At 42.7% G+C, this 26791-nt stretch overlaps 1 protein-coding gene across 2 annotated transcripts in view; it reads left to right on the top strand.

Annotated features, from left to right (window-relative positions):
• The window catches only part of LOC121954046 (glutamate receptor ionotropic, NMDA 3B-like), a 116807-nt gene that overhangs the window by 41241 nt on the left and 48775 nt on the right, over nt 1-26791 (top strand). For both annotated transcript variants that reach the window (XR_015778628.1, XM_042501367.2), the window contains exons 2-4: nt 15292-15992; nt 22237-22733; nt 25201-25472. Coding sequence is in view for 1 of the 2 variants with exons in the window: in XM_042501367.2 (XP_042357301.2) it covers nt 15292-15992; nt 22237-22733; nt 25201-25472 (1470 nt within the window). In the remaining variant the exon portion in view is untranslated. The remainder of the gene's footprint in view (nt 1-15291; nt 15993-22236; nt 22734-25200; nt 25473-26791) is intronic.

Genomic DNA, 26791 nt, shown 5'->3' with positions numbered 1-26791 from the left:
ATACATATTACCCCAGATTCAGATTGGACTCTAATAGTCTTTTTGTTCACTTCTTCTGTCTCCGACGCTCTTGCTCCCAAATTTTTTCCCTCGTCTCTAATTAGCCCCTTTATGCTGGCTCTTGCACTTGAAATCGTTCACTCTCCGCTGTGCATATTCATCTCTTCAGTCTCTCTCCGTCTGCCTCTCCATCTCTCCGTCATCTCTCTCTTATAGAGATGGATGAAAGGGGATATCAGGGAGTCTGGGTGGAGAGCTCAGCTGATAGGCTGAATCAAGGCAGGTCATTTACTCACTGTGAGCCCATCCATCCTGGAACCCACACATACCCCCTTCTCACACCCACACACACTCCTCGCACAAACACACTGCCCCTAAATGACTTCCATCTCTCGAGGTGTATTATTTCACTCCTGGGAAGTCGGAGATTCAGTATTCAACACAACCGGAGCAAAGGGATCTTTTCCATTAGGGAAGTTATTCGGTCGCAGACACGCTCACCAAAACAAACACGCACAAAAATTCACACACACTCTAAGACTAAAAATTATCACACATGCATTCAGTGCCCAAAGCTCTAGACACCTCATTACTGGCATGGCGTGCTTTCTCCGCTGGGGTGTTGTGAATAAATGTGTCCCCCCGTGAAGTTTTTTCTGTTTGTGGCTACGCTCCCCGTGGGCTGACTGCTAATGACATCACGCCACTCTGCATCTGTACTTAGGGAACTGTCGGTATCGCTCTGACGGTAACTAAATAATGTCGGCGTCTCATTGGTCCAGTTGCCTGCTGGTCGAATTACAAACCAGCACGAGGCCATTTTCTACCCAGACAGTCTGTGCGACAGCACAGGAACACCCAGAACAGCTTATTTTACCCCCAACGTGACGGCATGATTACTGCAAATGCTTGATGCTACCTCCAGCAGGTTAGTAGGAGAGGAAGATAAAACTGGGTTGCGAGAAAGGGAGAGTTATGATCTAGAAAAGCATGGTGATGGAAAACCAGCGAAAGGTGTTTTCGAGAAGGAGCAGGCATACATCGGCGCCTCATCGTGCCATATTCGTTAGTGACAGATGTGCGGCGTAATCAGAATACGGCATGTATGTGCTACTGTAGAGCGGATGGATGAGTCAGGAGGGAAAATGCGATTACAGCGGCAATCATAACTCAGATTAGCCTTCCGCTGTACCTCTCTCCACTGTTCAACACAGGAATCAATCACCATCACATTCGGTACGCCGCCTCATATCACACACAGGGCCACACCAAAAGGACAAATATTATTCTCTCCGGCAGAGAAAACAACATTGTCTATAGAGCAAGGACAACAATCGCTCTCTTTAATAAATAACGGCAGCTATTATAATCATAAATAGTGAGGGGGCCAGAGGCTGTTTGTAGGGGGGAAGGATGATACATGAATCCATTCAGCATATTCCTGCTGTGGGCCTGTATCTCTGCAACTGAGGGGATCAAAGGAGCTCCTGACAAAAGAGGCGCCGATGCAGCGTGCTGAGATGACAGCCTTCACCGATGCTAGCAGTGCACTCAGCACTAACATTGGCTGACTAGAGACCTGACTAACCAGTCCAGAACAGCACATTCAGTCCCCCCCGCTGCTTCCTCTATCTGATTATTATTGATGACATCAGGACATTTCGCAGGCCCATGGAGGCTCATTAAATCAGAAGTCAACTGATAATGAAAGTGAACACTCTGCACTGGATTACTCCCGTTAACTCGACACTACAGAGTAGCATTTACATGCTTTGATATGCACTTCCATTTTATCAATTCCCTCTGGACTGCTATTTGATTAAACTGTGTGACTTTATCATCACCATAGGCATATTTTTTATCATTGATCTTGAACTGGGAAAAATACTGTCTGTATTTACAGGACTGCAGTACCAATTGCCTGAATTGTTGGCAATTATGTGCAATTACAGTCTAATGCTGACTGACTGATTGATTGAGTCATGCCATTTATCGAACAGCCATACGGTCGTGTGATTTGATGCGCCGGTTAACTGGCAGGTCCCAAATAACACTAAGTTATTATTAATTTAGTGACCATGTCCACGAAAAGGTTTTTTTCCCAGCTGAAAATGCCAGACACCCCTTAGGAAATGCCCAGCTGGGAGCATTTGAGAGTGTTTTGGAGGCACAGCGTTTTTTCAGCTGGGGCACTTTGGATGCGTCTGGTTGCTATGATACAGAATATCTGTGGAAGTAAACATCTTGGCACAAGGGAAGGCTGAAGCATGCAGTGAGAGAAGACGGATCCACCAGTCTGTGTGGGTTCATGAGAAACGTAGTATAAGCTACATACTTTATATTAACTGATTTCTCCTCAATTATTGTTGTTGGTGTTGTCGTTCAGCACTTGTACGTGTCAGACGTGATGGTTTGTCATCGCAGTAGGCTGTTTGTCCCTTCTCCACTGTGACTGGACAGGCAAAGTGACAGTGACCAGACCGGCGTTTTTACCCAAAGTTTAACATTTTTCAACTCTGTGCTCTCAAAAACAACAGCAACAACAACAATAGCACAACCGGCTGTGCTCAGCGCAGAATTCTCACCCAGTGCCTCGTCACACTGCTGGCCTTTGTAGACCAGCATTGATACGCAGCGTTCCCAATGGACACAGCCTCTTACAGAAACAATGCATGCAGTAGTCCACCTTTCACCTTCTCTTCTTCTTCTGTCTTTCTCTTTCTCTCTCCACTTAACAGCGCTCATCTGGGCTGAGATTATAGGTGATGTTAGATCAAAACGGGGGGAAAATCTGGTGAATGGCCTGCATTTTTCTGCAAAAATCAAGACAGAAGTAACAAGTAAGGAACCCATTTAGATGTCAGTTATTGTGTTTGCGTAATTTATTTTCAAAAGTAATGTCTAGTTACCGCCAAAGGTAGTGGCCTTACAGTAGCACCTTACTTTGGATACCCATTATCCAGATAGCCATTGGCTACACATCCCTGAAATATTGGCCATTGCCCTCAGAGGCTAAATTGTCATCACACTGTCATTTTGTGGGCTTGTGGACGCTCATTAAATCAGAAGACAACTAATAATGAAAGTGAACACTCTGCATTGGATTACTCCCGTTAATTTTACTTTACAGAGTAGCAGGGAAGCATTTGCATGCTTTGATATGCACTTGCATTTTATTAAGTCCCTCTGGATCGCTATTTGATTAAACTGTGTGACTTGAAATTGTGTTGCAAAAAAATTTCTTCATGGTTAATGTTCAAAGCCCAAAGCAGTTGGCGGGTTTGAGTATGTGATCAGTCAGTCTGTGTTGTAATATGTGTGTGCACGTGTGTGTGTGTGTGTGTGTGTGTGTGTGTGTGTGTGTGTGTGTGTGTGTGTATGTGCGCACGCAGGAGTCATCTGGTTCTCTCTGTTCTACAGTAGCTTGCAATGCTCCAGGCGGGAGAATGCTGTGTGTGCTCTGTGTCTTGATCATTCAAATTAATTTGAATCCATGCTGGGAACAATATTCCATCAAATGGTTTGTAAATCACAGGCATTCACATTTACACACAAATACTCATGCAGAAACTCTCACACTCACGGACAGACAAATATTTTGTGTACACATTTTTACTCACACAACTACACAAAACACATCCACCTCGTTACGCATGGTTTGACGCCGATGTACAAAATGAGCGAATCCCATTTTCTCTCAGCCTTTTCTCCCATTCAGAATGATCCCCCATAAACTCTGAGCCTGGAGGAAAAGAGGAGACATGGCCTGTCAAGATTTTTATAGCTTTTCCCACAATCGCTCAGGACTACAATGGTGTTTTTACGATGTTACTGTATAACCCCCCCATCCCTTCTCTCCCGACCCACCACACCACCAGGGAAACTAACAAGGTCCTTATGTTTAATGGACTCAACACACTCACACCTCCAGCAGCCGCCAAATTGTCCCAGCCACAAGCGGCCTAAGCGACGAGCGACCATTTCCCTCTAATCAAACCTAATTCGAAGCGTGCTTTACACTTTTCGCCTGCTGTTTGCGTGCTCCCCCTTGGGCTACAATCTCCCGCGTGCTTTTCCCGATGCTCGATCACTGTACGCGAGATGGTGGGCGGACTTGTACCGAGTCAAGGTATTTGCATATGTAATTTCGCGGGTGACAATCAGAGGCACAGCTCCATCACCATCGCTGTGAAACAAGATTTAGGCCCTCTTTCAGTCTGTGGCCAGTCCTGTGGTGGCGCCTAATAGTGTGTATCTTACTGCTTATCACTCTGTTTCTCTGAGCCAACAGGCTGTTATGCTTAGATAACCATAGTCATTTGCTGTGTTAAGTGGCTGATTGCACCATAGTTGTGTTTTGTGTGCATGCGCGAGTGTGTGGCGTACTTTCATGCATGTGTAAGCACGTAAATGTAATTTTCGGTGCCTGTGTGTTTATTGCAGTTTGGTGTGCGCGTGCTGCACATGTGTCTTACAGCAGCAGCCTCCTTCCCCTCAACAAAGCTTAGCTGAAGTCCCCGGCAGCACGGCAGAGTGAGATTAAAGTCACCCATATTACACTTAGTGCCAGGAGACGTAAGGAAATTAGGTGGAAATTAAACAATGCTATTTGCATACAATTACACAACAGCCCCGCGAACAGCTCCGTTAGCCGCCGTCTGGTCAACTAAAGAGCGCTGCTCAGTGTTGCTTCATTAACTATGCAAACAACTCTGACTGGCCTTTTTCAATCACGGCTGTTTATTTGGACTGGGAAGAAGTCAGACTAAAATGACACACGTTCAACAGTTTCTTAATTCAGTGTGCATGAGCTAATTTGGGCGTGTGACGCTACACTGTCAAAGCAAACTTTAAGAATATGCTCATAAATAGCTAAATTGAATGTTTTTGACAAACTTAAACTTATTAGGTAAAATATACCTAACATACATCTTACCTACCGACCATACCTCTTTACTGTTGTTAGGTAATCGCTCATGTATTTAATATTAATAATATATAAGTAAACAATATGATTAATTTACCCTGTAATTCGGGACAGGTTAGCTTTACTTGAAAAATTATCATGTCAGTTTTTTCAATTTTTGAACAAATGTTCAAAAACATATTTAAACGAAGTACAAAAGCAGTCTAAAACAAAAATTTATTGGAATCTTCAAATATAGATTTCAGTTTTATATTGTTTAAAGCACAGTCACATGCCATTTTTGGGTTCTCCGCAGCCATGGGAATATGGATCACAAGCAGCTTCATGGTTTGGTCCGTGTGGTACTCACATTTGTCCTCCTTGTTGAAAAAAAAAGAAAAGAAAAAGAAACTAAAGCTTTTGCATTTTTAACCAGATTTTCATAATTCAGTTTATTTATTTATGAAGCCTATTATCACAAAACACAGTTTGCCTCAGAGGGCTTTACAGTATACAGCATCCCTCTGTCCTTAGACCCTCACATCACCTAAGGAAAAACTCCCCCCCAAAAAAAACTGGAGGGGGAAAAAATGGAGGAAACCTCAGGAAGAGCGGCTGAGGAGGGATCCCTCTTCCAGGATGGACAGACATGCAATAGATGTCGTAAATAATCACTCACAAAAGTTAAGAGGCCATGCCACAAGAAAATTTGGACAGAAATTTGCACATCTACCAGATTTGATGACATTTTCTGGAGACCCAGAACAAATTCATGAAAGAACCAAAATACATGAATGTTTTTTGTGACAAAGTAGTGTGTGCTCTAGTCACTCCATCACCGAAAGATAAGAGCTGTAGGAATTATTGGAAGACTGCCATGATATGCATGTTCTCTGCAAGTGTATGTAAACTTCTGACCACAACTGTTGCTAATTCAAAGTAACAAGCACTGTTGCCACTAACTTTCTTCAATGCTACATTTTAGGATTGTTACAGTTAAGCACGTCACCTTGCTTGCATGTTAAACTCTGATGTTAGCCGGATGTCTGACTGCGAAAGGTTATTAGTTTTGTTATTATGATTGCCCATGCTAAAGGAAAGCTACACACTTTAATTCCTGGTCAAACACAGAAGCATGTTGGCCATAAGTAGTGATAGTGATAGATAATCTTATGATTAAAAAAGTTAAAATTTGCATTAAGAATATCAGTGGTTCCCAAATGGTGGGTCCCAGGTCCATTCTGAATCGACTGCAGCTGACCTGCGCAAGTTTGTAAAAAAAAAAAAAAACACACTTTAATTTGAAGTACAGTGAATTTCCGGCACAGAGCTTTAATTTTAAAATGCCATTTCCTGCTGTAGAGTGAGTGAATAATGGACAGCACCTCGTGGCTGGACCTGTTGGGAACCACTGAACTTTATTATACACAGCAACATAATAAAGTGGAAGCTTACCTGCAGCTCAACACAAATGAAACTGACTTTGGTTTTGCTGCATGGGCGCTGACGTGCGCACGTTGCAGTGCAGGGATTATACAATATTTTGGAGTATATTTCAATTTTTTTGTGATGTTGCAGTTGTGACTATTAACAAATAGATAGTTTACCATTATTATTTCACTTTCTGTCTAATATACTTCATTAAAGTTTGAATCATATGCTTGGGTTTTATTTACGATCTCCAAGATCCTTTTTTAACAGTGTGGCTCCTGTTTTACTCCTTTGACAGAAGCCAGTGCTGCACTGTAGGTTAAATCACATTGCTTAGGTTGAATTTAGATTATTTCATGCGTGTATGTGGGCCCACACTGGCTGTGACATTTGAGTCTGACATTCAGGTTACGATAGGCTCAGTTTTCATCTCAGGTGTTTGAAATATAAGACTTGCATCCTGCTGAGAAAATCTTCCTCTGTCTTCCTCAAGACACTACCATCACTGTCTCACTCCTTTCAGCGACTCACACACACATACACATTCAGATGCAAACCATCACCTTTTGCCTCTTTTCACAAATACGGATATTAAACCACGTATCAATTTCTCTCCCATCTTTCATCTCAAACATATATTCGCATTCACACGCTGATCTCCCTCCGCCTGTCTCTCTTTCCTATCTCTCCCTCCGTCCTCCCAACACACAGCCAACTCACCTGGTGAAATATTAATGTGCTCAGTGAAGTGTACTTGTTTGGAGTGTTGCCCTGACCGTGGGCTTTGTTTCTGGACAGAATAGGAAGCTAAGCAGCCATTCAGAGGCTCAGGCAGAGGTTCGAGTTGTTGGATCTAACAGCGAGGACAACTTTGCTCGATGCAAGCCATTCACGGGTGCAACGTTAAGCCCGACCACAGCGAGTTTTCGAACTGCAGCAAGTTAAAGAGATCCCTCGCCTGAAGCTATGGAGGAAGGAGCACCAGCTTACATCTTAGGCCTCTTAGCTCCCCGCAAACGCCAAAACCCTCCAACACAAGTCCCACCTCTTTGCTTTTTGCTCCAACTTGCTTTTAATAAGCTCCAAAACTGCATGTGCTGTTGTTTCTCCTGTGCCCCCTTCTTTGTTCTCTGTACAAGGAAGTCCTTTATTCTTTTCTTTTTGGCATTGTGCAATACGGTTGCACACCTTCCAAGTGTTGATGCTTTTCTTATGGAGGCCTAAATAAGGAATGAGCTTAGTAACTGCGAGCTGCTCCCTCCTGTTCTGATTCAACGCACTCCTGTCGGTTTGCTTACTCCACATTGCCCGAAGATCCCTCCGGGTTTATGCTTGAGTATTCACACCATGGCGTGTTTGCACTGTACTTGTGTGTACTTGCAACGGTGCCTGCTGTACGTGTGCCTGTCTTTGTGCTGGGGTTTTGGTGCATGTATTTGCACACATGCAGTTCAATCGAAGACCTGGAAATCACTCTGTATAGCAGGGGCAGAGGTTCAGTTCATGGCTCCTAATTTGCAGATGTGCGAGAAGACGTATGGATTTCATATTTTCTACTGGAAAACTGCTGACATTCCTTTTAGCTGTGCTTATCTTGCATCCTTAGTTCAGAGTCTTTAAAAGCTCGTTCTTGCGGCTGAAGCTTTCACCTGAGCAGAGAAAAAAAAGATAAGAGCACACAGACAAAAATACACACACACATACGCACACAGGAGGTCCTCACAGGCTGAAAATGTGTCACTGCTTAGAGAAAACATCCATTACTTTCCAAACCAAGCCTGAAAAAGACCTGCATAAAAGATCAACCTGGGTCTGCACTGACCTGAGCAGTAGAGCTGGGCTCAGACAGCTCTATAGCTGACAGGATCAAGGCTGTTTGTGTCAAACACTGAAAGAAAAAAATCCCCCCAAAATCATAGATGCTTCTGTGTTTCCAAAGAAACTGATAATAGTCTGCAAACTTTGCAGTTGCAGACAGCACCAACACCTTTTATCTTGTCTAGACTGTGACATCATAAAAAAAAAAATACTGCCTGCATTCCTCTGGAGAGCAAAGCTCCAACTCAACTTCCCAAAGGTCTGCTTAAAAAATGACATTTTAAATTCAAATGTCCGATAACTGTAACAGCAAAGCTGGCCCGGACCCAAGGCAATAGCACAGGATGTCAAAAACAAACACGAATTCATTCAGACAGCCTCAGCGGACTCAAAGATCTGTCGTTCTCGCAAGTATGCAGACATACATTAAACACATACATTATATCCGATGTGTCACAGGGATAAACGCTAATGCTGCCATCTTATTTTGAAGACATGCAGGATTAAGCTGGAGTGATGACTGGCAGGGATTTCATTCTTCTTGTTACACTGAAATTCTTTAGGATGCTTCATGTAGGATTAGAGTTATTGTTTGATTAAAGATCGTTTCAGCCTGTTTTTGAGAATGAGTGGGAAACGGCTCTTTATTAGTGTTCATACAAAACGTAAGGTGCGGGGGTGTATGTGTGTAAAAGTCGTGAATCATGACTAAAGGAAAGAAATAGGGGCTGGCTGGCAGCGGCTGTTTGGGGTGAAGCATGAGTTAGCATCAAGAGGTAGCTCATGGTTAAATGACAGGAAGTGGACCCGAGCTGTTGCCTGTCAATGTAATTCCAGCGAAACAGTCCATAACAGTGTTTAGTCAAAGACTTCCCATAGTTCTCTTGTAGTTTTATCTCCTAGGAATGTTTGCTTTCCCTCAAAAGTTGAGCAAAGTTAAACTTTTTTTTTTTTGCGGACCACAGTGCATTTTTTTGCCAGAGTCATCCCCGTTGGCGCCCCTGCTGCATCACTGCCCTCATTTAAATGAATGAGGTGGCTGCATTTTTTCATTCTGCGCTGATGTCTATCTGAGCACAGCCCAGCAGTTCTCAACAAAAGACAAACAGGCAAACAGGTGTCGGCTCTCTCTCAGTCCAACAGCAGCTCCACATAGAGCTGGGCGATAAAGCCAAAAATGTCATCGCTATAAAAGTTTTCCTATCATTCGATATCAGCGATTATCATGATAAATGTCAAATCATGACTAATATCAAGCGTGAAGGCTGACTTTCACTGCTAATTGAAAATTGATGAAAACAGACAGTTGATTGTGGTTTAAAGAGTTATTGTCACAACATGACAAACTGTTGCCAAACAGTGGAATATCTCACAAATCTGAGGTAAATTTAAGGAAATTAAAACCAAAATAATGTCAGTTGGTAAAACAGTAATCAGCAGCATGTCAAACTCTTTGTACAGACAGTTTAAAATCATATTATAAGTGTTTAAAATGTTAATGTAAACAAAAGAAATAGGCAAGGCAACTTTTTATATATATCACATTTAATACAACAGGGCAATTCAAAGTGCTTAACAGAGCAATAAAATATAAAAACATAATAAAGGATACATATTTACAATAAGAGAAAAGAGATAAGATATAAAAGGTAAAAATTAATTACTAAATGATTTTTTTTAAGTTTTAAATGTACAGTGTGTAATTTCTTCTTCTGTGTCTCAATCAAAACAATAACAAAAGATGCACTTTGATAATGCTGAGAGGTGTTATGACTGAGGTATGAAACCTGCTCATGGATTCACATTACTTATGGTAACATTTATTCACCTTATGCTATTTAATTGAATGAAATAGCTGCAACAAATGTAACTTAACTTGCTTCTTAACTTGCTAATTTAGAGTAATCATTAGATGAATTGACTAGCCATGCAGCTACTATAACTAACATTCATGCCAAATTCAATCGTGGAATAGTCCAGCGCTGTTATTTGAGTTCAAAACAATCAAAATAACTAACTTTTCAGGGAAATACATGCTGTCGGTGTACATCTACAAAGGGGGTGTTTTGGCTTCGAAAGGCTCAGATTGATCTGACAAAGATACAAAATGTTTTTGTTTCCCTTTCTCTTGATCTGGTCAGTTTGGGTTAGGGTTAGCCATTGTGCTTATCCAAGTCTCACTGAACGAGGTGTGTAGTTTTGGAGTTTTGCCGTTTGAGTTGTTACAGCAAGAAAGTAACAAACAGACCAGATCAAACAAAAGCTTAAGAAAAACCTTTAATTTCTTTGTCAAACAATTATAATAATAAGCTGAGCCTGTCAGCGGCAAAAACAAGCAATCTTATTGGACGTACATCATGGTGCGTCATTGCCTGGAAGATTGCATTGCAGCCTGTTTCACATTCACCCGGCAGCAGCGCTAATCCTGAATACCGGACTAATTTTAAACAGTGTTCTTCCCATTAGTCACTTAGACACAAAAACATGGGAAAATAGGATCCTGGCAGAAAACCACTGAAATTTCCCTTTAAAGTAAATTACTTTAAACAAGGTTTTTTTTTTTTTCGAAAGTGCTGTACATCACATTTGCACCTAAAGGCACAGCAGAAAATGCTCCCTTAGGAGTTATTGCTCTAATATATCACTGGAATTAATTGTGCCAAAACATTCAAATGCAGTCGAGGAGGCACTGCGGTTGTAATAGGCAATAACTCCAGTTATGTGCTTTTTTAAAAGTTTCACTGGGTCCACTTTGGTGTTTGTCACGTTTGATTGCCCACAGAATTTCTGAATAAATCCTTCCTCCTCCACTCAAAACAGCAGAGTGCTTCCCAATCCTATGGACTGGAACTCGTGCCTTTTACTCAAAGCCTCATATCATCTTATCTCCTCAGAATCACATCACACAGCTCCCACATCTGCCTCCTCCATCCACTCTAATTTGCTTTCTCTCCTAACAGCACCAACTCCAAATACAACTTCTACAACGCTCCGGCTCGCTCTTATTATTATACTCACGTCCCCACTCTTGAAGTAATTCTACCGCTGTGCTCATTGTGAGTCGCTCTGGATAAGAGCGCCGGCTAAACGCCTCAAATGTAAATGAAATTGTAAAAGAATCTCTCTAAAAGTCAAGCAAGTTAGCCGTAATTGTCAGTGCAAGAGAAATAATAAAGTAACGCTGGTACGAAACAGCTGACACAGCTGTGGGATGTACCGCTGATGATCATTATTACAATTAATTTGACAATGATATATTATGTAAGATTCTGCCTCTGGTTTTCTAACAAGCTGCATTCACTCGGAACATGACTTACAGCTTTTTGTACATAATGCACACCCAGTGGGCCTCATGCAGCAATATTCTCTATTATATTTTGTTCTTAATTTTCTGGTAAGACAAAATATAAGAGAAGTCAACTTCAGATGCACCAAATGGTCTTAACCATCCAAATTTGCTCTTACCTAGATGTGCTCAATGCTGAATCCCACTCGATCATTAGTCACCTATTAGTATAGGTAACGCCCCTAAACAGGTTTTGCTCCGTGTGCAAGGCAGCTTTTGTGCTGTGTGCAAAGGCTCTGGCACATGGCTAAGACTGGAGACATGACACCAAAAAATGCTGTACGAAGAACAGCAGTAGTGAAACTGATGAAAAATAAACTTAAAGTATGTATGCAGAAGCTTTAAATGTATGTTATGTAATAAATCATAATGTAATAAATCTAAATAATTAAAATGGAAAACAGGAAGTCCTCATATACACAGTATATATGAGGAGCTGGAACCATGAAATGTTTTTTTGTATGAAAAAATTATATACACGATTATAAAAATAGTTGGCAATTAATTTTCTGATAAGTCGACTAATTGTTTTAGCTGCACTTTATTATGGTTCACAGAATTTGACAGAATTTGTCAAGTAGGTATCTTATAATAGTAGTGGAGTAGAAGTAGAAGGCGACATGACATTGAAATACTCAAGTAAAAAATCCTCAGATTTGTACTTGAGTAAATGTACTTAGTTATATTCTAACACTGGTCAGCAGAGGGATGATCGGTAACTGAAATTACAATAATTGGAATCAGTGCATTAAGTATATAAGTATGTTTGTATGTTTTCAGCCCTGAGATTTAATAATCCAGTCATTATAATAATTCTGAAAATGTATCTAAATTTGATTTGTAAGAAGTTCATGCAGTTTTTAAAAAAACGTATTTTCCTTGCGCAGGGTAACAAATTGTGGTCTGTGAAAATGAGATGTTTATCTCTCGTCTTGGTAAGAGTGCTCTTGACCACTCGTAAAATGTTTACTCATCTAAGAAAAGAGCAAAAATACGAAAACATTGATGAATCACAAAAACCAATGGATGCTAGCAAAATAAGAACAAATCGTGGATACGAGAAAAAATAAGAGAAAATTTGTTTGGATATCGTTTCTTGGATTAAGCCCAATGTTTCATTTTTGTGCCTTTCCCCTTTTTTAATGCATACTTTACTCTGCAACATAACATTAACATTTTGCCATACATTAATATTTAAAGAGTTGATGGCATAGATGGATCTTACCCAGAGCAATTTGAAATAAGAGCAGATATATTTTTACATGCTAATTCCTCCAGCTGCCCTCAGGCTCTTTTCTGATCTTCTATCGTCACATTTTAGGCTCTCGGGGCCCTTTGACGAAATATGCATGATGTTAGTTTCATTTCCTGACAGTAATATCCTGAATAACGCTCACACCTGTAGCCGGCACCTTCCTCCTATCTCAATTTCTCTGTGCCACCCGCCCGCCGCCGTCTCACCAACAGCCCCCACGCACTCTGCCACCATTACCTTTGTGGCCCCCCATTGAGTTCAAACGAAAAGGCCTATTTTCACTTGTCCCCTCACACACACTCCGAGCCCCTCTCAGGAGGATAAATACATACGCTGCATTAATTCATCCATGTCTTTGCAGACTTCAGTCAAATAGTTTTTTTTCTTACTCTCTTAAGGGACTCAAGGACTTTCAGCAGAGGGTCCCTCTGTTTACTTTGTACTCCCGGGTGGGATATTTCCATTTGAATGAGTGCCTGCGGGGTCCGGGGTGGGTTTAGATTTCTCATCTTCAGACAAACATGTCTGTGAGTGTGTACTCCAGACATTTTTCTATGCATACTGTATTCACCTGCATGCATTTACAGTGCATGTGCAGATTTAATTAATGTTTCTGGTGTGTGTGCACCTGCACTTCTGCATATGTTATACAGATGCTGAAAATATGTATGCATCTGTGCAAGAGATGAGCTTAGTGTGTAGTGCATACCTATCATCTCAGTTCAAAGAGGAAGTGCAAATCTTAAGTCATGTTAAGCTATGGGCTCTCTATGGGCTCTCTATATAAAAGCGGTCTCCCCCCTCAACCTTGCCTGGAGCGCTGATAGGATGAAAAATGGATAGAAGCCCCAAAGGAAGGAGGGGGAAGGTCCATCTGTGAGCTGCATTCAAGGACAACAGTGTTATCCATTTTGGAACAGTATGAAACAAGCCAGTGTTTTCAGTGGGGTTTGGAAATGTGGGCTTCTGGATGAACTGTGGATGCTACTGTTGTCTTGCCAAGCCAACTGTGATGTTGCAGATTAGATGCGAATCATTGACTCCTTGTTTGTTTCAGCACGGCTCTCCTCATTCAGAGGGAGAGATAATGAACAAATGTGACTGATTGTTTCTGATCAGTGTTGTGGTGAATTACTGCAGCAACAGGGATTGTTTTGCAGTGCTCTGGCACTCATAAAAGCTGCGTTTAATGTGATTTTATGTCATTCAGCCCGGAGGTGTTGGGGTTTGGCGATATCTATTAATCTCTGTTTTGTTTTCTCTTCTCCCTTTCTTCTCTCCCCTTTTTGTTCGCCCCTCCATCATTATGCCTCTACATCGGCGATAGCCGAGGCTGGAGGCATCATGTTTTTGGGTTCTCTGGCTAGCCGGCACATTTTTGTGAATGTGATATCTGAAGAACATCATGAGGGAATTTCTTCAGATTTGACACAAACATTTATTTGGACTCAACAATGAGCTGATTAGATTTTGGTGGTCAAAAACAGGGTTGAAAATAAACTTTTTTTGTCCACCTGCCACTGTGGCTGATGGGTACCAAAATCTACCAGCCACTTCATACATTATCATAGCTTTTTTTGGCTGGTGAGTGAAGCAAATTTAGCAGCCACTTGCATATTTTACCAGCATTTGGCTTATTCTAATTTCCAACCCTACTCAAAGGTCAAGGTCCCTGTGACCTCATCTGTCTCATTCTTGTGAACACAATATCTCATGAAAACCTTGAGGATGGTGTTTTTTTCATTTCACATTTGGCACAAACATTCAAGTGGACTCAAGGATAATCTCATTTGATGGTCAAAGGTCAAGGTCACAGTGACCTACCATTCATCTCGTTATTGTGAAATCCATAACTCAAGAACACCTTGAGGGAACTTCCTTAGATTTATCACAAACATTTGAGTGGACTCAAGGATGAACTGTTTCGATTTTGTTGGTCAAAGGTCAAGGTAATGGTGACCTTGCATTCATCTGAAAACAATTTCTCAAGAACACATTGAGGGAATTTATTCAAATCTGACACAAACATTCACTTGGATTCAATAATGAGCTGATTAGAATTTAGTGTTGAAAGGTCAAGGTCACAGTGACCTTGCATCCATCCCATTTTCGTGGATGCGGTATCTGAAGATGGCCTTGAGGTAGTCTCCTCAAATTTGGCATAAATTGGACTTGGACTAAAAGAATAAACTGATTAGAATCTGGTGGTCAGAGGTCAAAGGTAAAGGTCACGGTGACCTCATACAACATGTTTTGGGCCATAACTCAAAGACCTTGGGTTTCCACCTTTAAATAGTGATTGTATAGATCTTTTATGCAGCAGGAGGGAAGATGTGTGAGAAGCACCCGTGTTTTCACAGACATGAATGTAAACTGTAAGCGTCACTGGACTGGTGCTCTGAGGGATTCAACCGCGTGACTTATATCTAGTTTTACTTTTATGATCCCACTAACTTTCTCTCTTCTCTTTTTTTGTCTTTCTCTCTCTTTTTTCTTTCAACTCCTCCCCATCCTCCTTCCTGTCCTCTCTGATAGAACCGATACCATCTGCAGATGTCGGCCCGTGTGCCTCCGTCCACCCTGGGCAGCCTGCTGCTGGCGGTCCTGCAGGGGAGAGAAGGAGACAGGGACAGAGGGAGCCGGGGGGAAGGCAGCTGGGGAGGAGCAGCTGTGATCTGCCCTGGATGGGAGGAAGGGGGTGACGGGTTGCTGTCTCACCTGCAGGCACACAGCGGTGCTAACTGGCATTTGTGGGACATCATCAACCTGACCCTCATCTCCGGAGGCGGGGACAGAAGGGGGGAGACCAGCGAGGAGAAGAAGGAGGATCAGAGGGAAGAGGAGGCTTTGAAGATCCTGTCCACTCGTTTCCTGCGCTCCCCCTCGCCCATCTCCTCCGTTCTCCTCTTGGGATCTGACCCCGAGTGTCTCTCCTCTGTCCTGCGAGCCGCACAGCGCCTCGCCCCAACACTACCAGCATTGCAATGGATCATGGGATACCCCTTGTCTCCAGATTCACTCCACACTCTAGGAGGTCCCCTTGGATTGTTAGCGTACGGAGAGGTGGGCCGCAAGCCAATCAGCTTCTACATCCGGGATGCTTTGCAGTTGATTGGCCGTGCGGTGGCTGCGGCGACTATGGTCAGGCCAGACCTGGCGCTGATTCAGAACATGGTGAATTGTTACAATAAACCAAACAGACACGAGCTGCCGTCTTCAGGACAATATCTGACCAGGTAAGCGCACACATGTTCTCTCTATGCACATTAAATAAAAAGGTCACTTCACCCAAGTTACAAAGAAGCATATGTTAGTGTTTACCTCCAGCAGTTTCTAGCTGAACCCTTTAAAATTTGGTTTGACATCACTTTTCTTGTGCTGTGTTCAAATGCGTCTCGCAAGCTACTTAACCCTTTGAAACCTGAGACAGTTTGTTTGATTTCTTTCAAAAACATGGGGGAGAAAGGCACTGACCAATCAGCAAGAAATGTCCCACAAATTGCAAGAAATCAGTAGAAGGTGACAAAGAAATTGACCTGAAAAGGCGGGAATTAGCGGAAAATTATCAAAAACTGGAGAAAAATGTGTGTGTGTGTGTGTGTGTGTGTGTGTGTGTGTGTTTTCACTTATTATCAGGTGATATTTTTATAACTTTTTTCTTGCTGGTTTTTGGGACCATGTTGTTAAGTAGCCCATGGCCTTCTGCCAGTGGAAGAAATTATTCCAGTCGTGTCCCTGTTACCCCTGAATACCGCACATCTTATTGTCAACACTTTTAGTATGACCTTTTTCTGTGACAGAATGCACTTTTCAAATATCTTGTGTATTTTAGGTCAACCAACAAAATTAAAAAGAGAAATATTAGTTTTGTGGCACTTTGCTAAAGGTCAGGAGGAGGTCAGTTCTAGAGCAGTACCCCGCAGCTGGTAGAGTTTGTTCGACAAAACTTCAGCAGAGTAGACGACAGAGAAACTTTTCCTCTTCCAAAAATTAAATATATTGCTTTAGGCAACATGGGAGAAGTAGTGGTCTGGTCAGCATGGGACCACAAATACTCTTTTTAACCCCTGCAGCCAATTGGCCGGCCAGCCTTAATGCCTCCTGGTCCCTTCAAAATGCTTCAAGCTTGGTCCCAAAAGTATACACATTTAAATTACCAAGTGATGTATGGAAGACGGTGACAAGCTGCAATTAAATTCCTCGGGTCACACCACTTAATGTCTGCGAGCTCGTTATCTTTCTGACTGACACTTTGGCATTTTTATGAGGAGTTGCTGGCTCCGCTTGTGGTACTGTACGCTCTGGTTGTTGCCCTTGCCTGTCCTCTGCACCGTGGGGGTGGCTCCTTCTGAATAGCGCTGTCATACTCGGGGTGGGGAGGAAGTCTTTATGGCATACAGATTCACAGACTGACACCAGAGAGTTTTGTCTGCTCGTCTTCGCCGTAGCTGCTGCTTCAATCCCTGCAGCGTTTAAAAGGGCCTCTGACAGCTTTCACAGGTTCTGTCAAGGTGCGGTCGGTGATAACGCGTGCACACACACATTTAAAAAAACATGTTGGAATACATATTAAACCAAAAATCACTTAAAGCAGAAAAAAATAATCCTCACATTTGTATACAGCAAACTGAAAAAAAACTTGCATGCATTACAACCCTTCTTAAGTGGCAGATACTGAGTGACGCACTGAAGCCCGACGCCGTAAACTCACTCCAGAGTTAAGTATCTCCGCTCTGCCGGTTGACTCAGATATTTTATAACGGTACACTGGATAAAACAGCATGTATCTAACTTCTGTGGTCATGTGGTACTGGTGAGAGAAGGATTTGTGGTTTGAGCCGGGCCCCACAGCAAATATTGAACACACACGGTGCCTGCCAGCTGAGAGTGATCATCAACACCACCCACATAATCACAAGCTGGATTTTCACAGCGTTGCCTCCTTCTGCAGTTAAGTTGAGCACTGGGATGCCAAAACAATTTGGCATGGAAGGCCAGAGGCTAAAACAAGTGGAGTGGGAGTTGGGTTACAAAGCAGTATTATCGGACATTCATTATTAAAGTTAGAACAAGTTGATTAAGTGTAATGTGATTGAATTGCAGTCCGTCCAACTCTGTGGTCCAGAAAAAACTATTTCAACAATTATTAGCTGGCTTGATTTAACAATGTGTACAGATAGTAATGGACCCCAAGTATGAAAGCTTATGGTATATGGTAATCAAATGACTTTTCAAGCAATTGCCACGAAATTAAGTATTCATGTTCTACTCTGAATAAATTGTATTATCTTTGCTGATCCCTTAATTCTTCCATGTAGCACCATCATCAGGTCAAATTTTTAACTAGTCTGATACTTTGGTTTATGATCGAATAGCCAAAAATAATTACATTCCCATCAGCCTCAATAACACCTTTTGTTTAGGGCTAATTAGTGAATCATAGCATGCGTACACACTAAACTAAGATGGTAGCCATGGTGAATATTATGTAAGGGCTGTAAGAAAATATCGATACACTTGAGAATGGAGAGATTATGTTTTGTGATACTGTATCCATTCTGAAAAAAAACTTTAACCTCCCCCGAATCCCTCATATGTGTCCCACTTGGAAGGTGCTTGCCTTTCCGTTATTGCTCCCATAACATGCCCGTGTCACCTTCACCTGAAAATAATGACGGCTACTGCGGGGGCTGCAATAGAAATAAACCTGTTTATGTTTTAAAAATCAGTCGCCGTGCTTCTTGGAATGTTACCACGAGAGGAGAAGTCGCGTAAAATCACTCAGTGGAAAAGCAGTCATTTCACGATTGTGTTTTATTAACATTTCAAAAATATTGCTTTAAGTTTTGTGCAAATCTGTAATGGAAGCCCGCCTTGTGTGAGCATATTAGAGTGCTGATGTTAGCAGAGCACCACTGTGCCTAAATGTTTGGCTGGACACTCAAAGTCTTGCCATACTTTGAACAATAAAGAAAACAATACGTAATGCTTTTAAACTGGCTCAAACTTCATCAGGACACTGGGGAAAGTCAATTCAATGGAGGGCCAATTAGGACAAAGTCTAGACTATCAGAATAGACTATTTATAATAGAGTCCTCCCCCAATATAGTGTCAGTGACCTTTGTTTCTGGCCTGTGAGAGGCTGATAAAACAGGTCGGTCTATCGCACTATTCATACCGGTCCAGTTAGACTTCATGCCCTCCAGTGTACTCCCCGATTCTTATCCCTCCCCTGCAACAGCCAGGCATGCCATCGCTCTGAGGGCCCTAACAAAGCTGAAGGAAGTAAGAGACTTCCACATGGAAAAGGCAATTAACAGCTCAATGCCCTAGAGACAGAGCGAGGAGGGCAGGGAGAGAGAGCGTACGTCTGGAGATATAAGAAAGAGACGAAGGTGTGGGGGAGGACAAGAGCGAAAAAAGCAAAGCGTTACTGTTTCAGATTCAAAGCGTTGGACCAATGAGGACAAAGCCACAATGAAAATATGAGAAACTAACCACTTTTGATGTTGTTCTTCCGAATGTCCAGAAATCAAAGGATCCCTCGGTGCTTATTCCCAAAAATACATTGCAGAGAAAGAGGACAAACAGATAGATGAAAGTCGGGGGAAGTAGGAAACAGCTGAAGGAAAATAGGAATAAAGTCAAAGAAAAGGAAGGAGAAACTTGTGTGGGAAAGAGTGCGCGGGAGGAGAAGAAAAAACAACAGAGAGAGGGCTGAGAAATAGATGGAGCGTTGTGGTTATCAGAGTGAGATCTGCCAGTCAGTGCCATCTCACTCGACACAGCTGCCACGCTGATTCCATCTCCCCCGAAGAGATTAAAACCATTGAAACAAGCAAGCTGCGTATCATCCCAGACAGACAGACAAAGACAGAGGGAGTAAACTTTCCCACAAAGTAAAAGAGATGGAGCGATAACGGAGTGAGACACATGCCTGGGACTCTCTTATAGAGTCATCATTTACCGGCCACTCTGCTGACATTTACTTTCTGAGTGTGTAAACTGGGGCCAGGTGTTAGTGAGAGGAACCCATCCTTCTCTGACACCACTTGGCCGACTTATCAACCCGACTTTGACATCCACAGTCATTCTTTAAATGCAGCCTCTGGCCCGATGCAACACAAACACAACCCGTAGCTAAAAGGCGGCGGTGCTTAAAAGCGCGTTGTACTTTTCACACCCTTGCTCTTATCTCTGTATTATCTCACACACTCCCTATCTTACACTCCCATCTCTGGGCACGGATCCAAAAATGTCAAAAAAACTGCGGGAAACGGGGGCGTTGCACTTCTCTGCCCAGATAGGAGATGTGAAGTGAAAACCTATGGTTAATTTTTTTTGCGTCCAGCCACAGCCATTACAGTATAGTATATGAGTCTGGAGTGGGTTGGCTTGATGAATCTGCTGTCTATGGGATATGATGATTCAGCCGAACTATTACCATGAGTGATTTCAGCTCAAGGCAAGGCTAGCACTTCCGCTTTATGGTCACGGAGACAGAGGGAGCTGCTGATGAGGAAACATAAGTTAACGTGCAATGGGATGAGAATGACTTTCAAATCAGAGGCATTTTTAATCAGCTCTTTAGAGTTATAGCACGTGGAATGGGTTTATAAATTGATATTATGCTGCTGATGTAAATCGCAGTGTGAAGAAAGAGGGTAATCAAGAGGGGCGCAAGCAGAATACACAAAATTTTGCATACATTCACGTGTCGTATCACCCTCTGTGGGGTGCACACGGACGGGCTTTGGTCCAGCCAAGGCTTGGAGGTGAGTTTAATGACCCTCATGATCAATTTAATCTTTTCATTTTCCCTCGCATATCCCATATTTAATGGAAAAAGTTCTCCAGCTCACTTCTATGCTCATCAATTCAACATATAACTTTGGAAAGATGAGAAAGGGAGATAGAGAGAGGAGAGAATAAAACAAAGAGCAAAAGGGAAAAGCTATTTTTCTGCTCTGAGAAAGAGGCTACGGCTTTACCCTCCTATTCCATTAACAGGAAGGAAAACTTGCCATTTCTAGCCTTGACCCAGACGTAATCAACAGTCACTGCACGGTTCAACACGCACGTTGAATGCAGTGATCCCTGCATACTTTAACATTTAAACAACCCCCCCACCACCACCATATACAATGACCTCCTGACAATCCCCCACTAATCAAGACACGATCAAACAGTACTTGTATGCCTTCACATTGAGACATCACCTGACCATGTCCACATGATCAAATGCTAAGACGTGAGCTAACAATCCCTGTGTGGTTCAAGAGGCCAGGGCAGATTTATGTGCGAATGGGGATTGCTCTTCCTAATTTATTCCGCCGTGAAGACCAGTGTGGGGCCGCCAGGCAAGTGAGACGAATGGCAATGACTGTCTGTATGGACTGGCAGATAGGAGGAGACCCTCACTGCACTGCATTAACTTTTAATTATGACTTTCTGGGAGATGCAATTACCCATCTGAGACTAGACTTGCTTAAGCTCCACAACCAGACCATGACCGTCTGCACCATCATTTGAACTTTTTCCCCCCTTTTTTTTTCTACTTATTTCTTTTACATCTGGCCAGTTTAGTGGTGTGTATTACTGCAGGCTGTTTTTTAAAAACTGGATTTTACTTGTCTCTCTCTCTGTACATTTACATGCCAAGTATACAAGCACTGGGGAAGAATTGATTTATTGAAGGCACATTGCCACTCCGGTAGGTGGCAATGTGCCTCCTTTCAGCTAACTGCTAGTGGACCGTCTTCCAGTTAACTTATTACGTCACATACCAAACAAATTGAAAAGTGGCAAACAGGTTGCATGTCGAACAGTGATAACATGGATAAGTTTTCAGTGCTGTACATTTTGTACATACTCTACGCCACTGGTTCCCATCTGGTCCAGTCAGAGGGTCCAGATTTGTCTTTAGTCATTAGTTTAGAGGTCCATTCATCTTAAATGACCACTTATTTGATTTGATTTAACAAAATGTAATCAACACTTTGGCTGAGGACACAAAGAAACAAAACATGCTGTAAAAGATAAATAGAAACGACACTTCAAAAGAAAACTCTGTACCGGAAATTCACTGTACTTCAAAATAAAGTGTGTTTTGTTTTTTTACAAACTTGACTCAGTCCTGAACTGCTGGGAACCACTGCTCTACTCTTTGCTGTCTTTCTTCTACAAATTTATGCTGTTCGGTTAAAGTCTGGGGCAGGGAGTATGGAGCACGTGCAGGGCGCCTAGGCCAGTTCAGGTCCTATTGAGGCGTAAACATGAAGGAATAAATCAACCTCCAACTACATTATCTAGGTGTGTGAGTCCAACTTTGAGAAATTCAACTTAGTACGATTTAGGTCGGACTATCATGTTTACATTTACTTCAAAAGTCCAATTTTAGTTTGACTAACACAATAATTGTACTTTTTCTAGCATCGTAAACATTCTGACTTATTATCTGTTTGTCTCTGTGTTCTCAGGTTTCTCTCCAACACTTCCTTCACTGGGGCCACAGGCTTGATCCAGGTGGACGCTGGCCTCTCTCGGGTCCTCTCCTCCCAGCTCTTCCATGTCTGGAGCCTGAAGAGGGGTGCCCTCGGCCAGCCGGCCTGGGTGACTGTTGGCCAGTGGACCCGGGGCAGGCTGGAGCTCGAAGGCGGGGTCCTGGGACTGGTTGGAGGGTTCGGGAGCAGCCAGGGACAAGGTCTCGGAGCTGGGGTTAGGGGAGGGGACGGCCAGGGGGACGGTAATGCTGGAGAACGCTGGAGGCCCGGAGTTTCCGTTGAGGGACACCGCCTGAGGGTGGTGACACTGGTGGAACACCCGTTTGTCTTCACGCGGGAGGTGGATGAGGACGGATTGTGTCCAGCTGGTCAGCTCTGCCTGGACCCCAGAACCAACCGGTCCGACTTGATCCATAACCTCTTCAACCAGCTGCACAACCCAAACACTACAGTTGCAGACTGGGAGGGTATCGGTGAGTTCTGTTCCAGCATTTGTCCTTGAATATTGTAGTGGTGATGCACTGGTCTGTTGTTAAACTCCTGTAATATTGCTCAAAAAACACTTTAACTTGCGGGAGGCATCTGTTCTAATTTATGAAAACTCAAAGCTGCTCTTGCGTGCACTTTTAGATGTCTTGGCTTAGATCTCACTGCCGTATCACTGGCCACTTCTCCACTGCTACTCCTCAAGATTGAAGTGAATTTTAGAAGTAAAATCAATAAAGGATCACGGCTGGTCAGTCCATTTCAAAAATATACCAGGTGCAATGTCAAGGGCTTAGCTCTACAGCTGCAGCTCTGCTCCATGAAGAGAGATAAATGATTCAGGGATTCATGAAGAGGGATAAAGGCATTAAATCAATAAGAGATCAAGACTGCCATGTCAAAGAAATACCAGGTACCACATCTCTTACGAAGGAGACCATTGGCCACCTATACAGGCAGCCTGTTGTATAGCAGCAAAAACAAAGGCATCTTAACTTTGTTTGACTTGAATCTGCAGATGGCAAACGGGAGACAGCTAATCGAAATTTTTATCAAGGATGACATAGGAACTCACAAAATTCCATATTCTGACACTTGGGCAGAGCAAGTGCAGACCTTTGTGCCAAGTTCTGAGAGCAATTGGCATACTGTTGAATTTTCATCGACTGAGTTTGCAAAAAAGAGGTTTGCCAGAAATATCAAAATGGCAAAAACGTCGGAAAGTGTAAAAATGTATATTATAGCCTGTCCATCTTGCCTTTTCTTAACTTCCTTTACCAAGTTCAAGGGTTGTTATATTTTATTAGCCCAGGCTTAGTGTGAGTAATTTATTCTTACCTAAGGCACAGTGGTAATTGAAAACACATATGCACAAGTGTCCTTGTTTGAGTCCATGAATATTTTCCATGATCCACACTCAACAGAACAAATTCCCAGTAATGCAGCCCCTGCACTTCCATAGCATACATACCTCATTTATGAAGCAAATGTCAGACAAAAAAAACTGGGTATAAGGTTGGCATTTATTAGTGTGGATGTGAGCACTACAATCTCATCTCGCATCATGTCTCGGCGTAAATTTGAGTCAGCTGTGCAGCAAAGGGAAAGTCCAAGAATTGTTACGAGACCATATTCTGACGAACATCTAAGTATTTGCCACATATAATCAGCTAAAATATATAATAAATGTGAGAAAATAATATATTTTGTAACAGGTTGCATCGGTGAGCGCTCTCTCTCTCTCACAGCTGGCAGTGTGCTGACTCTGTGGGACCGACTGCAGACTGACTGAAGGCTGAACACCACTGCTGCCAGCTCTAATTCATCTGAAACTTTTATTTTAAATACTGACAAGCTAAAGTATATTTATATAATTAATCATTTAAAAGAAATGAATAAACTCTGCCACATTTTTTATTTTTTAAATAGCAGCAGCCTAGGCATTACATTTTCGGCCAATTGCAGTGGCCCCCTGAGCAGGGAAATGCACCATGCCACACTGCAAAAACTTCCCAGGAATAACCCCGAGGATTGTGACAAAGGGCCCAAGGTGTCAACCTAGCCTACAAATTAGCCAGATCTAAGTCCTGTTGAGCACTTGTGTGACGTGGTGGTACACCAGAGGTCCCGTGTCCATGCCTCAACAGGTCAGAAGCCCGAACAAGGATCGGACTTGGCTCTGACCAGTCGAGGCATGGACTCTCCAGCACCAGTGCGCTGGCATAGAATCCTTTACGTCCTGTGGCTTGCTAAATGGGGCACTGGCACATCCTATAGAATCTATAGGATTGAGCATCTATAGTATAGATGCTCAATCGCATTCGGATCTGGTGAATTTGGAGGCCAGGTCGATGCCTAGAGCAGTGCTACTTTACTTTCTGCCTGTTGGCCAAATGTGGCCCTTGATAGAGTACCGTGTGGCCCCTCAGTTAACTTCTGATTCACAATGAAAAAAGACTGGCATTTTTTATTGCTTTCACTTAAATACAATGCCAGAGTGTATGAAAAGTACCAAAATAGAGCTTGTTTTTCAAAGGAGGTGCTAGGAGATGATCCCTGTACCCCACAACAGATGTTTTAAGTCCCAAATACCCTCGATTCCGCGTTCACCCAATCTGTGTGGGGATGCTGCGTCTGTCCCTTGGCCTCCTGTCATTTTGGAAGCGCCCCCCCGGGCAAAGCAAGTTGAATATCCCTGGCCTAGGGTCTTGTTTGTTTTCATCAGCCCATTCTTGAGCAGTTTTGCTGTGTGGCATTGTGTATTGTGGGGCACCCACTGCCATCGAGGAGTACCAATACCATGTGGGTGGGTGGTGCGTGTCAAGAATGCCAGAACTTAATGTTTCCAAGCAGAACATTGCATTATAACAACTCAACTTCACCTGTTAGCGGCTTTAATGTTTTGGCTGATTGGTATGGATTTCTTTCACATTATCGTCACTTATTTTCTTTCAGAACTACCGGAGGACCTGAGAAAGTGCTGCTATGGGTACTGCATTGACTTGCTGGAGAAACTGGCAGAGGACATGGGTTTTACCTTTGACCTTTATATTGTGGGAGACGGGAAGTACGGCGCATTGAGCGGGACGGGACGGTGGACGGGACTGGTCGGGGACCTGCTGAGCGGAACCGCTGACATGGCTGTCACCTCCTTCTCCATCAACTCTGCCAGGAGCAGAGTCATCGATTTCACCTCGCCCTTCTACTCCACCAGCCTGGGCATTCTGGTACGATTGCTTGAAGTCATCATTAGTTTTATGGAGTTTTGAGTTTGTGTTTTAATGATTGTGGAAGGCACGGGGCATGTCCTGAAAATATACTGCATTGAGAGTCAGTAGCAGCGTTGCAGTCTTCTGTGTTTCTTTGATTTGTCAATCTCTCTCTCTCTCTCTCTCTCTCTCTCTGTCTGACACTCAGTATGATTTGACGATATGGTGTGCAACTGCTTAATTTCACCCTTATGTCCCGCTCACTCAGTCTTCTGGTGAGGAACGCAGGATCATTAGTTGTGAATAATTAGTTTGCTGAGTTTTTGGTGGACAATTACGAAGGTTCAAAATGAAAGGCAGTTTAGAGTGCATAATGAGTCTGAGAGGCAATTTGAAAGGCCGTCCTCTGACATGCTGCAGATACAGTATTCTTTGATTTGTTAACATCTCCCTCTGTGGCTGACAAACTGCAGTGCTTAATATGATCTGACAATACGGTTCCATATGAAAAAATGATTTCTTGCCCTTACGATATGATGAATAGCACAAATAAAAACAATGAATGCAATTTTATAAAAAGTAATTATGCCTAGGAGGGTTTAAGAGAAGTTTTCAGACAAGATCAGTGCCGGATCTAACACATTTAGAACCCTGGGCAAGCCCAGGACCCCCACACGCAGAAATTATTATTATATATTGATTGTAGTTATTACTAACAAAAACAAGCTAATAAGAAATCAACACAACAACTTGGCTAGCAAACAATAATAATATGTATGGCTATACCCGACTCCAGCTTCTTTTTTTGTTGTTGTTTTCCCCATATTATGTTTAAAAGTTTGAAGAGGGCTCAGTGGGACAATCAGACTGCATGACAGAGACATTCACATAATACAGTGAACAAGCTAATGTGCAAGCGATGGATCGAAAATGTGCACCAACATTTTTTTGCGGACACTGGGTATCAAGCAAAAGCCAGAGACTGTGTGGGATTAGGTTAGTGTGAGCTCTAAATTAACCACTTCTTAGCAGAAGGTGCTGCTGCCTGTATGTCTATAGTTCCATGTACCAAAGAATAATGTGAAAGTCAAGAGCAGCGCTGCCAGTCGCTGCCTTTTTATTTTTGCTTACTCATAGTCTTAATATGCCATGATTTTTAAAAAATCTAAAAAAACAGACAAACAAAAAACAAACCTTTTGATGCCGCTCTGCTGCCTTTAGGAAGGTGACAGGATCCTACAAACTGAGGGCGACCTATACAGCTCACCTGGTGGAGTGTGCGCTCATATAGGAGGCCTTTGCAGCAGCTGGGTTCAATCTTCACCCATGACCCTTTG

This window comes from Plectropomus leopardus, chromosome 14 (genome assembly GCF_026936395.1).
Source record: "Plectropomus leopardus strain MGB_pleo_1.0 chromosome 14, ASM2693639v1, whole genome shotgun sequence".
Lineage (NCBI taxonomy): Eukaryota > Metazoa > Chordata > Actinopteri > Perciformes > Serranidae > Plectropomus > Plectropomus leopardus.
The sequence above is the reverse complement of the archived record's forward strand: the minus strand, read 5'-3'. Positions and strand labels throughout refer to the sequence as shown.